Source organism: Physeter macrocephalus, chromosome 8 (assembly GCF_002837175.3).
Source record: "Physeter macrocephalus isolate SW-GA chromosome 8, ASM283717v5, whole genome shotgun sequence".
Lineage (NCBI taxonomy): Eukaryota > Metazoa > Chordata > Mammalia > Artiodactyla > Physeteridae > Physeter > Physeter macrocephalus.
The window spans coordinates 155,244,480-155,261,438 of NC_041221.1; the positions used below are offsets into that span (position 1 = coordinate 155,244,480).

The window sequence follows — 16,959 nt, forward strand, 5'->3', positions numbered from 1 at the left end:
CTGTAATTTAATTTTAGATAAAGATTCTTAAACATTTAAAAGTTTTTATTTATTAATCTTCTTGTACTTTGTATGCATCCATAGTTTTGTCTTATCAAGAGAGATTCTTTAAATGTTCAAACGACTTCCTGGCAAGTCGAATGAGAAATGAGAATGAATAAATAAAGAGCTGGCAAGCCACTTCTGAAACGTGCCAACCTCAAATGGATCTCTGATCCATCCAAGGGTGTTTTGAAGCGTGGAGAGAAAACTAGGTGTAAAAAGAATCCTTCCATTTTTTTGTCAGGCTTGGTCCACTCAGAGAATGAGAAACGGGCCACTCCTGTACTGATGTTCCAAGAACCCTGATATTTCCCTGCCATGAATTTCACACAATTTCAGGAGCATTTATTAGCCTGCACGTTCAGAACCTCTCTTGATCTCCTGGGAAACTTCTACTGGCCAGGTTTCCTCATGTCCAGTTGACCAGTTGACAAGAGAGGCGGGCTTTCTCTCTCTGTGTTGTCTTAGCTATAAAGAAAGTCCAACCTTTACCACTGAGACATAAATAACAACAACATAATCTTCCACACTGAAAAGTAGTGCTTTTGTAATTCATAATTTTAAAAAGAAGACAGGGGGCTTCCCTGGTGGCGCAGCGGTTGCGCGTCCGCCTGACGATGCAGGGGAACCGGGTTCGCGCCCCGGTCTGGGAGGATCCCACATGCCGCGGAGCGGCTGGGCCCGTGAGCCATGGCCGCTGAGCCTGCGCGTCCGGAGCCTGTCCTCCGCAACGGGAGAGGCCACAGCAGAGGGAGGCCCGCATACCACAAAAAAAAAAAAAAGAAGACAGGGAAAAGATAATGATATTTAAAGAGAAAGAAAGAAAGTAGATTTTCAAAATCCTTTGAAAGATGTGTTTCAGTTACTTGATTTATGTCAACAGCTCTCTGCTCTCACCCAAATAAATTAAGGGAAACATAAAAATATCTAGAATTTGACAATCCTCTGCTTTTAAAAATAACATTTAAAAAATGTAAACCTATAAACATAAAATGGAAACTTAGGAGTAAACACTTCTCTCTTCTTTTTGATCCCCTAAAGATTTTGGACTTGTTTCTAATTTCACTGTCAAAGATGCTGTATCTCCAAAAGCTAAACTGAGGCTGTGGAATGTATTGGGTAGCAGCTAAGTAAAGGGGTTAAGGGCATGGGATTTGGAGTTGGCCAGCTCTGGGATGCAATACCAATCATTGCCATTTTGTGTCCTCTGCAACATAGATATGGCAAGAGTTCACACCTCACAGAGTTGTTTAGAGAATTGAATTCATAACACATTGTGGGAGGGGAGAGTGTCAGGTGCTGGAAATATTTCTCAGGTTCTTCTTTCCTTCCTCCCTTTATTTTGTCTTGTCCTCTTCCCTTTCTTCCTCCTTCTCTCCTTTCCCAGGACACCAAGGTGGGAGCAGCTTCTTCTTCTCATCACTATGGATTAGTGATTTTCAAACTGTTTTGTTTATCAACCAATAATAATACATTTTATTATTGTGATTCGGATGAAATTTCTTCTTTGCATTTACAGTTCCCCTCTCCAACCATTGCTGCTTCATCTCAGAAATTTCTGGATACTTTTTTTTTTTTAAATCATCTGTAAACTACATTTATTGTGCTTACTGGGCACTGGGCACATCAGATACAAAAGAGTTGGGATGGGGGCAGGTAAGAACTTAAGAAATTAAATATACACATTAATTTTACCACGAATTCTAATTACTAGGGAAGTACAAAATTTGTACAAGTTATACTTTATAATGAAATTTTGATGTCTGTCAAAAGGATAAGCTATACAATACAATGCAATAAAATGTTTTAAAATTGTGCTTAATATCACAGAACTACCCTGAAATGGGTTGATAAAATGCCTATACAGCATTATACACATATATTTCACATTAAAGATTGCTTGTAAAGTACAAATACTTTGACCCCATTGCTGAGAAATCTATGGCTGACAACTATGCGTGCAGTTCCTCTAAGAAACATCGCAGCATTTGTAGTCCATCTCTCCTTTAAACTCCCCCTTACTTTGGTTTCACCTACTATCGAGTTCTCTTCAGAACCGTTTATATTTCTTTTGTCTGATCAACTTCTTCGAGTTTCCTGATTTCAATTTTTAAACAATTTATAGTTTCATGACTTGCTTTTAATTTCTCCTTAAGCTCTGCAATTTCAAAGCTTGTTTTTTTTTTTTCGCAGCTTCTAATTTTTCTCTGGTTTTCACTTCAAGTTCTGCAAATTCTGTTTCACGCTTATAGGATCCTAAGGTAAGCTGACGAGATGTTGTTAATAATTGTTGTATCATCGCTGTTGTGTCTTGAAATATCATTTCGTCATAGAGCTCTGAAACCAGTGTCTTTTTTCACAGCATTGTATTGGTGTCTGATTGAAATAGCTTTAATAAATGATACAGGGTTACAGGTCTTTTATTAGGATCAATGAAAAATATTTTGATGACTATTTCGAATTCACCCCAGCCTGTTTCAGTAATTTCATATAGAGGCTGAGTGACAACTCTTAAAGGACTGCCATAGCTTTCATGTAATTTAAATTGGATTTTCTTTATATGCTGACATGTCCTCATTTCTATATGGTTTTACATATACTGTCCACTGATGGGTGTGCCCATCCTCTTCTCTTTTCTTTCCAAAATAACGAGCAACATTACCATAAACGATTGGTTTAACGGTAGTATCCCCCTTCACTCTCCTGCCGGAGTCAGGCCCAGATTCTGCCATTCTCTTGAACATATTGTCCTATGGAAGAAGCCGGCGCCGCCAGGGAAAGAGACCGGGGCCGGCGGACTCGCCGCTCAGCTCGGAGGCCCTGCGCCTCCCGCGCGGTACCAGGAGGAGGGTTTCTAGCCGAAGGAGGACCGGTCAGCAGGGCTCGGGGTGCTGAGGGATTACCAACGCCTCACCGCGGGGGGCGTCGCGGAGAGGAGAGCCGTGGAAAGCAGGACCTTTTATCAGTTCTTCACTTTCAGGTTCATTCACTAAATTCCAGTCTACACAGGGTCTTTGGGGAGGTGGAAATCTTAGGGCCCATGACCCATGACCCCCCTCCACCCCGTCAGTGACAAAGTGCCCCAGAGCCTCCACCCTCGCCTCCCTTTTCTCCCTTGGTTGCTCTCCCAGCAGTTCCTTGCCCCTTCAGGACTCTTTGCTCCTCTCCCAAATCCCTGCTCTGGTGGCTCTGTCTTATTCTCAGTCAGGGCCATTTGCCTGCTGAGTGGGCTCAGGAGGTGTTGGAGGAGAGTAAGGGGCTTCTGCTCTACCGGTAGGAGAGAGACAAAAGCCCTCCGAGTGAGTGATCTAAAAGCCAACCAGACTGTTTACATTGTGAAAACTTCTGCTGGCAATTTTCTGTACCTATTTCTACTAAAAAAGTTTCTCTATTTTTTGTTTTGAGAGTACATGAAAGTATTTTACTTTCTTACATGTATAAGGTGTCGGTTTCCAGGAAAGGGAAGAAAACTGATCATTCCACCACTATAATGGCATAGAAGCTTGTTCACTCTACACACACTCTCATGGAGCTTGTCATATGCTCCTTCCTCAATCTCGGTTTGAGGATTACGACTCTAAAACCTCAGCATGGATTTCTGGCACAAGAAAGATGCAAGTTTCTGTGTCTCTCTGGCCTTACTGTACCTGCCCATAAAGTAAAAGATTCAGTGCCGTGGGGGCTTCTTGCATTCTCAGATTAATCTGGCCATCACTGGGCTTGCAATTCCTCAAGATGACAACTGGATGGCACTCAGTAGTGACCACCTCTTTAGACAGAGCTTGTTTCTCCCCAGTTACCCACAGTCCCCACCGCTCCCTATTGTATTACACCAGGCCTATGTTATTTGTCTACAATTTCATTAAGCCCTGTGTACACATTTGAGCTTCCAAGACATAAGATATATCAATCCTTTAACTAAATTTTGTACCTCATTAGCCTTTTGACTTTCAGAACTGGAGCCAATTATTCCCCACCCCCCTTTGGACATCTATTACTAGAAATACTGTATTACTGATCCAATATCAAATTCATGCTGTTGAGTCTCAGCAGTTTCCGAGGTGGAGTGACCAAGGACCCACTAGGTCCCAGATGGGAGTGCAGTGATGAATCTGACATCTTAAATGAAGCTGTAGAGGAAAAAAACCCCACGTTTCTTTTCTACTCCATGTTCCAGCCTGTTTGATTCTTTCATGGGTCAAAGACTGCCACTCTAGTGGCACACCTGGGCCAGTGCCACGGGCTGGATTCCTAAGCTTCATTGTGCCATCTGTTCCGAGGTCTGCCATTTCCCCCGAGGTCTGCCATTTCCCCAGGTCACTACCGCTGAATGGTATGCAGGTATCCACTTGCCTGGGACCTGCTGCTTTTCTCCTTCCCAGTCTCAGAGAAAGCATCCCTCCCTCTCTCCTTACCCTGAAAGGCACTCATGTTCCTCAGTACTTGTGGGGTGCTAAGCATCATCTCTGAGTATCTTCTAGCAGTGTCTCCTTTCTATCCAATACAAATCTCTGAAATGAAAAGATATATATATACATATTATATATATATATATATATATAAATACTAATGACCTAGTTGGCTACCTGAAACAAAAGGAAAGATCAGAACATGCACAAATCAAGACATTGACAAGAAGACCGCCTAAGAAGCCTAATCGTTTGGGGCTTGTCTGCAACTTGTCATCCCATGATCATTCCTTGGTTCTAGGCCATGTGGTGGGGTGATGCTGTAGTGGGTAATGTGCACATTTGGCTAATGCTCTGATACAGAGATCTGAAGAAACAAGAATGTGTTTATTTTGTTGCTGTCTGCTTTAGGAAATCAAGGACTGGGGACTGATTGTGTCTCCTGCCATCCCTGAGAATTTTTCTCACTAAACTGGTATTATTCTGGGAGGTGGATCTAAAGGTTTAGAAAAATACTCTGTATGGGAAATGTCATATGATATTTCATAATTAGAACAAGTTTCAGAAGAGAGCAAGGGTAGTTCCACTTTAGGAAATTATAGTAGTTAGAATATGAGTGGGGGAATTTTCTCATTGCCAATTGATTAGTTTTTTCGGGGGAAAATATCTGGGAATGTTCTCCTCCCAAGGTAAGTAATAGACCATGACCCCACCTACAGTAGCATTTCCTATTGGCCCTCTCAGCATACCCTGCCCACACAGGCTCATGAACACACACGCACACACACGCACGCACGCACCACCAGTTATGTGAACGTGTTCACAGATTTGAGCATACATGTGTTCTTTCTGCTGGACAGAAATGTTGAAAGTTAGCATGAAGGATAGCAAATGCAAATGGAAGAATTGTACATTTCTAGATGATATGATTTGCAATTTGCAGTGTAAGCTGGCAGGAACTGGGTCTTCACTATAGGCCAGTTTTTTTCAGTAGTGTCATTCCTTGGTAGCTATAGCTCCTTTTAGTCATGACTTTATTGGACAATTTTGCCCTGACAGTCTGCTTTGCTCAGGTGGACAGAGTCTATGAGGTGCTACTTGGACATTCAAAAGTCAGTAAGAGTGAGAGACACTAGGCTTGTCCCCAACTAATTCGCTGGCCTCAGGAGAGTTCCCATGCATTTGAGAGCTTCCATATAATCCAAGAGGGTAGGGGCCTTGTGAGCCTAAGCTCTAATTTTCCAGTAGCATTACAAGGTCTGGCAGATGGCAGGCTCTCAGCAAATGTTTCTTGGGAAATGACCAAAATGAATGAGAACTGAACATGCCTGGTCACCCACTTTTAATGATGAGGTGGAAAGAATTTGCAAGGAATTGCGGGTGAGACCAGGCTGGGTAGGAATCCAAGTTCTTCTACTCTCATGGGCAAGGTACTTATTCTTTCTGACTTTGAATTTCTGCTACTCTTAGGAATATGGTAAGGATTAAGTAAGTATTCAATTCGCAAAGTACTTAGTGTAACGTCTTCAGAGAATATATGTAGAATGTTAAATGAATCACGTTTGTCATATGTTTTCATGATTGAAGCCAAGTTCTTAATTAATTACCCATAAGTATATAACCTAAGAGAACATTTAATAATTACTATGACGTTTTAGGTTTCATGATAGAATTCGTGATAAAACCTGCTGAATATTCTAGTAATGATTATAATTAATAATAGCAACAACACTACTGTTGTTGCTATTATCTACTGTCATCTACTGCTGACACACCACTTAACGTGTTTGTACTATGCTAAGGACTTCTTACGGGTTATTTCATTTCAACTATACAACAGCTCTATGAAGGAGGTACAATTATATATTTTTCTTCAGATAAGAAAAATGAGAGGTGGATGGATTAGATAGCTGCACAATCATACACCTAATATGTGACAAATCAGAGCTCAAACTCAAGTCTGCCCTAGAGCCCATCCCAAGTTCCCAAATTTTTATTGCTTTTCAGAAAAGCTATAATTCTACAATCTGACTCATATTCATAGATCAAAAAAAATTCTGAACTCAATGAAACCACTTATACACACATCGTTTTAAGTTTTATTTATACTTCTTAGTTCAAGAATTACACACTAGCCAACATTATTATATATTTACATGCTGAAAGTGGCTGTAATGTTTAAATCCAAGAAAATAATTCTTAAGTGCTACTCATTTATAATCCTCATTTGTTACTATCTCATGTATCCCAGAGATTGTAGTAGTCCTGTTTTTTAGAAAGACATGAAAATAGATGCAATGATATCCACTTGTGTTTTGCATTTTCTAGCCATTGGAAAATGTGCATTATGTGCATATTAAGAAAGGCTACAAGGTAATTAGTAAGGCTGATAATCACTACATTGTGAAGAAACTAGAATATCACTTTTTATAAAAGGACAATTCAGAACTGTGCAGGGACAATATTCATAACAGAACTATTTAAACACCCATGCAAATAAAAACTTTAAAATGTTATGGAATTTAAATTATTTTCAACTTTGAATTAATATGTTTAAAATGACCACTGAACTCAAATTACTGAACTAAAAAGAGAAAGATACAAGCTGATGAAACTGTCAACTTGCTTCAGATGGTGCCAGGACACACATATGGGCATCAGAATAATGACATGTGACAGGAAAGAGACATTTGGTTTTAAAGTTAAAAAAACACAAATATTTGCTCTTCATTTTGGATCACATTTACCTTTTTCGCAAAACAAATTCTCAAAGCAAATTGAAACCTGATGTCAGCGTTTTGCATTCATCTATGGATTTACAGAAATGTTTTACTTCAATTTGCAAATAACTAATAGATATTTAAGTGTTTTTTTTCTTAAATGACTTCTTTAGTGTGGTATCTTAATTAGCATTCTGTTGGCTCCTTACTACTTTTTACAATGTTCCTAGTGTATTTGGAAAATATTTTTTAAACCTTTGGTGTGAAGCAGTGTCTTTTTTTCCCATTTTCCCTCATTTTTTCTTTTTCCTTTCCTTTTTTATTTTTTAATAATTCTGGAGTCTTTGGTTAAAAGGAACAATACTACCTAAGGACAAAATGCTATTATTAAAAAAAAGTCTTCTCTATGTATTATGTTTAACACATTTCTGGAGCAGGTATGAATAATAAGCATTTTTATTTCCTGAAGTGCCATTAATATAAACCTTTACTCTTTGAAAATTGAGATTTAAGTTATGATCTTTGATTTCTTAAACTCTTACATATAAAAAATTCTATCAAGTAATCAATGATCATTTCTGCTTTTCCCAGTTGCCATTTCTAAGGCTATCTCTTGGTTGTTTCAGTGACTACATAAACGCTATAGCATTTCCCATAGAGGGGGCAAGAGTGGGAATGACTGAGCGGGCAAGTAAAAGCGTATGTGTGTTTGAATGTGTGTGTGTGTGTGTGTGTGTGTGTGTGTGTGTGTGTGTGTGTGTGTGAGAGATAGCAAATTGAAACCCTTCTGTCTGGGATCCCAAACCATTTATGCAAAAGGGTATTTAAATTTCTCTGCTGGGGCTACAGCAACTATACTTAGTAAAAAATAAATAAAAATTAAGGAAAAAAAACCTAAACAATTATTTGTATCTATCGACTATTCATTTACAGCATGTTTAATTATTTACATAATAACACATCAACTTAAGCCATAAACAGAATTAGCATGTTGCCTTACCATAAAATACAAATTAGAAGTTAAAAATATTTAAGAAATCTGTTTTAATATTTACACACGTTCAGTGAAAGTTATGGTTGCTCACATTACATGGACTCTGTATACTCAGCAAAATGGCATGATTGCTACAGTTGAGAGTATCTGCCCTAACCAACATGGTGGAATTTAGTTATTTTTTTTCCTCCTCCTAGGAGGAATTTTTTTTTTATCATTTTGTGTTTTCTTAAGACATTTTTCTTTTTAAATCACCAATGGACAATGTTATTTGTTTCCTTGAAAAAGAGAATAGACAAGCAATGTGAGAACTACTTAATTTCCATGTTCTGAGGTACAGTACTATTGTGGTGTCAAGCTGTGCAGTGGTTCATAAGAACTGTAGGCATTGATTCGCTGATAGAGAAATGCTCAGTACCCTGTATTACTTGTTTCAATGTTGATTTGTCAGTTGCCAAATGAAAAATATTCATACACTGATTTAATGAAGGAAATAAAACATATTAGCTTATTCCTTTTGTTTTCCAACATATGAATGCATATATATGTATGTATGTTTACATGGATCTATATATACACATATATACATGTAGATATGTTGTAGACCTGTTTGTTGGCTGTTTTTGTTATTGAGTATGACTTTAATCATAAAATTGGACAACAGTTACCTATAGAAAATGGAAACTGTCTTAGTTGCCAATTTAATGCGGGTCTTGCTTAAAATAAACATGACTCATTTCCCCATTATGCATTCCACTGAACTTTATGCATTGTGCTTTTGTAAGCTGACAGATTTTTTGTGTTCCTAATGCTAGAATGTAAAGTCTTTTGGTTCCTAAACCATTTTTATTATTATTATTATTTTTTCACTCAGCACTGCTTTTGAAGAAATGAGAAAAGGTCTAGATGGCACTGCTTAAGTCTTTTCCCGTTATTGAATTGCAGTAGAAAGAATTGTAACATTCCTTATGCAAACACATGATTATGTTGCATGAGTTTTCAGTTCTGAAAATGCATTTCATACCTACTAGCAGTCATGTACAATATATATACAGATTGAGATCAAAGATTTCATTTAGACTGTGCATTTTAGAGTCAGAATTTGCCTATGAATTTCACAAAGCTGAAAAACACCTTAATTGCTGGCTATCTGGCTGTTTTATTACCAAAAGAAAAACTATACATATATGTATAAACTGATAGTAATACCATATCAGAATTGCCAAAACACACTTTTGTGGTCCTTAAATTTAAACACTGGATATCAAGCTGACTGGTCTTTTTGAAGACTTAAAGATCTAGCACCCCTCCCTGACCCTCCCCCAATTTGGTGACTAAAATCCAATTCAAATACAATAAAAATACACTTTAAGAATAAATTCTATATCTACTGTTATCTCTGGGCAGGATGAGGCAGTTTTTTCTACCTATATGGTTATTGAATGCCAATACATGGATTTTGCTCTAGGGCTTCTGTTTCAAGGTCCCATCTTCTCCTTTTCCCTAGATTTTTCTTATCACCGCAGGGGGAAATGAATCCCTGGTCATATGCTTTTGAGGCTCATGTTGCAAAGCTGCTTCTGTCCACTTTGATCTAGATTTCTCTGTTGACTTCCCTGGACATCAAAATTTTGTTGTAACCATAAATGACAATATGAAGGATTTTTATGGCTTTTATGATAATTGCAATTAAGAGTCCACTTTCAGATTGGAGCTCTGAGTTGTCTCTAGAAAAAACCTTTCCAGAATGGCATTTTGGAGTTGTACACCTGAGTTATCAATATGCTCCTTCCTGATATATGCTACTCAAACTTTAAGCCCTAGTGACAAGGGGCAGGCACTTTTATTAGCGTGATGTCCCAAAATGATTGCCCAGGGGAAAGTGTGTCCCCGGAGAAACTTGAGGAATCTCTGCTCTGAGCCCAGGGGCAGCATGTAGGTTGGATTCTGCCCAAAGATCATACTCAGAGGTGTTCAAGTGTATAATCAAAAAAATAAGGGCCAGAGTTCCCTATGCTGGTGAAAAACAATATCATCCCATTTGGGGGTCAAATTCAGAAAGCTGGACGCTAAACCTTTTTTTTCTCTTAATAGTGGGAATAGAAAGGCAGCAGGACTCCATCATATTTGAAGCTGCTCAATCATCAGGGAAAGAAAACATACATTTTATCCACAGGCAGATACTGGCCTTGGCTACTATGCACAATTAGGGATGTTACTCTGAAAAGAAGTGTTTATTTTTAAAATAGAAATAGCAAAGTCATCCTCCAAGAAAAAGTTCAGTCAAATCAAACTCTAAGGAAAAATGAGCAATTCACTATTTTCTCCGAGAAAGGCAAAATATGAACCTCACAGTGACAGAATAAAATATATTAGCTTATTCTCTTTCCTGTCCAACATATGAATGCATATATCCAATTAGTATAGAAAGAAGCACAATGACATAATCTAAAAATTGAATAAAAACAATACATCCTGCCTGCCTGATTATGTTATATATCTTTCTGCAGTATCAACTGAGGCTCATAACATTCACATGTTAATGTTATTCTGTTTTCCATGACTTTTCCTATTTTCTTTGATTAGGCAGATTGCAACATACACAATGAAATCACCCTTAAAAAAAATCAAACCCAGCAAAACAACAAAGTAACCCTACTTGTGCACATAATCTTTGAAGTACTGTTTGCTATGAAAGATACAAAGGTGAACTTCACTGCACATAAGGAAACATAGTTCTCTCAAAAGCTCTCCAAAGCCTTACTTTGTCTGTTTCTTAAGAATATAATCAGAATTTCAGAAGCAAGAAAAGTTGGAAAAGACCATTAATGCTCTAAAGAAATGAACAAATCCTTCCTTTGAAATAACCGATTAAATTCAGAAATAAACTGTAGGAAAATGTTGTAGAGAGAGCTGACACTGCCTGAGAAAAGCATCCTGTTTGCTAGCTCTGTCTGTGCTTTATATTCATATATTGGAATGACTCCCAGTGTAACCTAAGATGCTTCTAATTCCACTAACTTTTCTATTTGGGGGTTGCCTTTTTATTAGATAAACTATAAAAACCTCTCTAGGTATGCTGTCAAAAGCTTGTGAGGTTGGAGGAAAAAAATCTCTCTCACTCTACCTTTCGCCACTGAACACAGTATGTGTAGACCAGATGCTGCAAGGGGCTGATAAGGGTCATGCTGCTCACTTGCTTTAATTTTGTTACAACAGCTGTTTCTGGATTTTCCACTCTGCTCTGGGTTATTAACTCTTAGTATAACGACCTCGGAAAAAGCCTCTTAGAAAAATTTCTTTGGCCCCCATGCATGAAAACGTTCAGAAGTCTCCCCTTCTCTAAATGTCAAAGTGGAAGATGTTAGAGTTGATTCCTATGCTCAAGCAAAGAGAGCCTGGCCAAACTGGTTTCCTGAGTCTCTGTCTTGACTCTCCTATCCTTTTGAACTACATGAGAACCTTCTACAATCCAGTGGGAATTAACTTCCCATGGCACCATTATCACCTTAATAAGACAGGCATAGACCATCTTCAGTTAGCATGTTTGCATGGCACGGCAGACTGCATGCTAACCTTAGGAAGGAAGATGGGGAGTATCTGGGTATGACCGCTTCTCTGCGAAATGACTGATGACGCTATTGACCCTTCTAGGATATCTTCTAACTTACTGCCCTCTGTATAGGCTGTGTACTAAGCAGATAAAGTGGGACACTCAGACTCAGTCTTGCCAGCATGTGTACAAATCACTTGCATTTTAACTGGAAAACCACAGGGACCTTAGTGTATTCATGACTTAGCAGAAGCAACCCAAATGGTATGAAATGGACCACAGGATAGGCCAGCAACTAAGGTATTTTAGCATCACTTTTGTCCTGGAGTGATGTGTTTTCCAAGTTCTACGTCAGGCTGTACAACTGGTTTGAGGAGGAATCTAGTCCTTGCTTCCCATGGGAGGCTATGTTTTAGTTCACATAGTAAAGCCAATAGACGATGTTGAAGAAGGAAAAAACCACTGGGAAGAATATGCGGGACCACCGATCTATGGCATTCACATCAGTCAAGTCGGGGATGGTGATTTTCAGTTGGGAGGCGCGTCTCCGCAGGCGGCTTTTCTTCTGTGCCACGTGCCGTTCCAGGGCATTTCGGCCAAAACTATGCCTGGGTAACCCGGCTTTCCGATACTGGATGCTGGAGGCATCGCAGGCCAGCATTGTGCTCCTGGGGTCTCCAAGTCCCAGCACGGCCTCGGAAGTGGCCATTTCATTTTTTATCTCAAGAGTGCTCAGTAATATGTTCTCATGGGGGTCCATCTGGAAAGGAGAAGAACCAAACAAGACTTTCAAAATAATAAGCCTTTACTGGTGATTATTACACAAGGCACTATGATATGTAGTTTAGAAATTTATCATAGTGGTTAAGAGAACTGGATTTGCAGTGACATGATCTAAATTTGAATTGTGGCTCTGCAACCATCACCTATGTGAGTTTCATGTCTTCATTTATTAAATGGTAAAATAATCCAACCCTATAGGACGGCTGTAATGACGTAAAGGTATAATACATTGTTGCGAGTATCATTTACATGATTTCTACTTAGAGCACACAGAGGAATGGAAAGCATGACCCCCGTTTAAAGAATTTACAGTCTTAATTACAACTACCTAAAAAATTAAACTGAAATAGGTATGAAATAGCATTAGAGGATGAATTACTGAATTGTGCTCAAAATAGAAGCCTAACTACAGATGAATTCATGATAAAATAAAACTAAAAACAGTACGTAAGGAGAGGTCTTCAAGATGGCAGAGGAGAAAGACATGGAGATCACCTTCCTCCCCACAAATACATCAGAAATACATCTATGTGTGGAACAACTCCTACAGAACACCTAATGAATGCTGGCAGAAGACCGCAGACTTCTCAAAAGGGTCTTTGTGCTCCAGCCGGGTGTCAGGACTGTGTCTCTGAGGTGGGAGAGCTGAGATCAGGACACTGGTCCACCAGAGACCTCCTGGCTCCACGTAATATCAAATGGTGAAAGCTCTACCAGAGATCTACATCTCAATGCTAAGACCCAGCTCCACTCAAGGACCAGCAAGCTACAGTGCTGGACACCCTATGCCAACCCACTAGCAAGACAGGAACACAATGCCATCCATTAGCAGAGAGGCTGCCTAAAATCATAATAAGGTCACAGACACCCCAAAACACATCACCGGATGCGGTCCTGCCCACCAGAAACACAATATCCAGCCTCATCCACCAGAACACAGGCACCAGTCCCCTCCACCAGGAAGCCTACACAACCCACTGAACCTACCTTAGATACTGGGGGCAGACACCAAAAACAACGGGAACTAAGAACCTGCAGCCTGTGAAAAGGAGACCCCAAACACAGTAAGTTAAGCAAAATGAGAAGACAGAGGAACACACAGCAGATGAAGGAGCAAGGTAAAAACCCACCAGACCAAACAAATGAAGAGGAAATAGGCAGTCTACCTGAAAAAGAATTCAGAGTATTGATAGTAAAGATGATCCAAAATCTGGGAAACAGAATGCAGAAAATACAAGAAACGTTTAACAAGGACCTAGAAGAACTAAAGAGCAAATAAACAATGATGAACAACACAATACATGAAATTTAAAATTCTCTAGAAGGAATCAATAACAGAATAACTGAGGCAGAAGAACGGATAAGTGATGTGGAAGATAAAATAGTGGAAATAACTATCACAGATCAGAATAAAGAAAAAAGAATGAAAAGAATTGAGGACAGTCTCAGAAACCTCTGGGATAACATTAAACACACCAATATTCAAAATATAGGGGTCCCAGAGGAAGAAGAGAAAAAGAAAGGGACTGAGAAAATATTTGAAGAGATTATAGTTAAACACTTCCCTAATGTGGGAAAAGAGATAGTTAATCCTGCCCAGGAAGCGCAGAGTCCTATTCAGGATAAATCCAAGGAGAAACATTCCAAGACACATATTAATCAAACTATCAGAAATTAAATACAAAGAAAAAATATTAAAAGCAGCAAGGGAAAAACAACAAATAATATACAAGGGAAGCCCCATGAGGTTAACAGCTGATCTTTCAGCAGAAACTCTGCAAGCCAGAAGGGAATGGCAGGACATATTTAAAGTGATGAAAGGGAAAAACCTACAACCAACACTACTCTACCCAGCAAGGATCTCATTCAGATTTGACAGAGAAATTAAAACCTTTACAGACAAGCAAAAGCTAAGAGAATTCAGCACCACCAAACCAGCTTTATGACAAATGCTAAAGGAACTTCCCTAGACAGGAAACACAGGAGAAGGAAATATCTACAATAACAAACCCAAAAAATTAAGAAAATGGTAATAGGAACATACATATCAATAACTATCTTAAATGTAAATGGATTAAATGCTCCAACCAAAAGACATAGACTGGCTGAATGGATACAAAGCAAGACCTGTATATATGCTGTCTACAAGAGACCCGCTTTAGACCTAGGGACATATACAGACTGAAAGTGAGGGGATGGAAAAAGATATTCCACGCAAATGGAATTCAAAAGAAAGCTGGAGTAGCAATTCTCATATCAGACAAAATAGACTTTAAAATAAAGACTATTACAAGAGACAAAGAATGACACTACATAATGATCAAGGGATCAATACAAGAAGAAGATATAACAATTGTAAATATTTATGCACCCAACATAGGAGCATCTCAATACATAAGGCTAATGCAAACAGCCATAAAAGGGGAAATTGAAAGTAACACATTCATAGAAGGGGACTTTAACACCCCACTTTCACCAATGCACACATCATCCAAAATTAAAATAAACAAGAAAACACAAGATTTAGATGATACATTAAACAAGATGGACTTAATTGATATTTATAGGACATTCCATCCAAAAACAACAGAATACACTTTCTTCTCAAGTGCTTGTGGAACATTCTCCAGGATAGATCATATCATGGGTTACAAATCAAGCCTTGGTAAATTTAAGAAAATTGAAATCGTATCAAGTATCTTTTCGACCACAACGCTATGAGACTAGATATCCATTAGAGGAAAAAAATCAGTAAATATACAAACACATAAAAGCTAAACAATACACTACTAAATAACCAAGAAATCACTGAAGAAATCAAAGAGGAAATAAAAAAATACATAGAAACAAATGACAACGAAAACACGACAACCCAAAACCTATGGGATGCAGCAAAAGCAGTTCTAAGAGGGAAGTTTATAGCAATACAATCCTACCTCAAGAAACTAGAAACATCTCAAATAAACAACCTAACCTTATACCTAAAGGAACTAGGGAAAGAACAAACAAAACCCAAATTTAGTAGAAGGGAAGATCATAAAGATCAGAGCAGAAATAAATGAAATAGAAACAAAGAAAACAATAGCAAAGATCAATAAAACTAAAAGCTGTTTCTTTGAGAAGACAAACAAAATTGATAAACCATTAGCCAGACTCATCAAGAAAAAGAGGGTGAGGACTCAAATCAATAAAATTTGAAATGAAAAAGGAGAAGTAACAATTGACACTGCAGAAATACAAAGGATCATGAGAGATTGCTACAAGCAACTATATTCCAATAAAATGGACAACCTGGAAGAAATGGACAAATTCTTAAAAAAGCACAACCTTCCAAGAGTGAACCAGAAAGAAATAGAAAATAGAAACAGATGAATCACAAGCACTGAAATTGAGACTGTGATTAAAAATCTTCCAAAACACAGAAGCCCAGGACCAGATGGCTTCACAGGTGAAGTCTATCAAACATTTAGAGAAGAGCTAACACCTATCCTTCTCAAACTCCTCCAAAATATAGCAGAGGGAGGAACACTCCCAAACTCACTCTATGAGGCCACCATCACCCTGATACCAAAACCAGACAAAGATGTCACAAAGAAAGAAATCTACAGGCCAATATCACTGATGAACATAGATGCAAAAATCCTCAACAAAATACTAGCAAACAGAATCCCACAGCACATTAAAAGGATCATACACCATGATCAAGTGGGGTGTATCCCAGGAATGCAAGCATTCTTCAATATATGCAAATCAAGCAATGATACACCATATTAACAAACTGAAGGATAAAAACCATATGATCATCTCAATAGATGCAGAAAAAGCTTTTGACAAAATTCAACACCCATTTATGATAAAAACCTCCAGAAAGTAGGCATAGAAGGAACTTACCTCAACATAATAAAGGCCATATATGACAAACCTACAGCCAACGTCGTTCTTAATGATGAAAAACTGAAACCATTTCCTGTAAGATCAGGAACAAGACAAGGTTGTCCACTCTTACCACTATTATTCAAAATAGTTTTGGAAGTTTTAGACACAGCAATCAGAAAAGAAAAAGAAATAAAAGGAATCAAAATCAGAAAAGAAGAAGTAAAGGTGTCACTGTTTGCAGATGACATGATACTATACATAGATAATCCTAAAGATGCTACTAGAAAACTACTAGAGCTAATCAATAAATTTGGTAAAGTAGTAGGATACTAAATTAATGCACAGAAATCTCTTGCATTCTTATACACTAATGATGAAAAATCTGAGAAAGAAATTAAGGAAACACTCCCATTTACCATTGCAGCAAAAAGAATAAAATACCTAGGAATAAAACTACCTAAGGAGACAAAAGATCTGTATGCAGAAAACTATATATTTCTGTATGCAGGAAACTATATAAGACACTGATCAAAGAAATTAAAGATGATACAAACAGATGGAGAGATATACCACGTTCTTGGA

The 16,959-nt window shown here is 38.2% G+C and overlaps 1 protein-coding gene and 1 pseudogene across 3 annotated transcripts in view; both read right to left on the minus strand.

The window, feature by feature from the left end:
• Window positions 1-2,102: 2,102 nt before the first annotated feature.
• Window positions 2,103-2,786, minus strand: LOC102988124 (YEATS domain-containing protein 4-like; annotated as a pseudogene).
• A 9,344-nt stretch (window positions 2,787-12,130) lies between these two features.
• The window catches only part of GABRB2 (gamma-aminobutyric acid type A receptor subunit beta2), a 280,323-nt gene continuing 275,494 nt past the window's right edge, over window positions 12,131-16,959 (minus strand). For all 3 annotated transcript variants that reach the window (XM_024115831.1, XM_024115832.1, XM_024115830.1), the window contains one exon: window positions 12,131-12,478. In XM_024115831.1, the coding sequence (XP_023971599.1) occupies window positions 12,131-12,478 (348 nt within the window). The remainder of the gene's footprint in view (window positions 12,479-16,959) is intronic.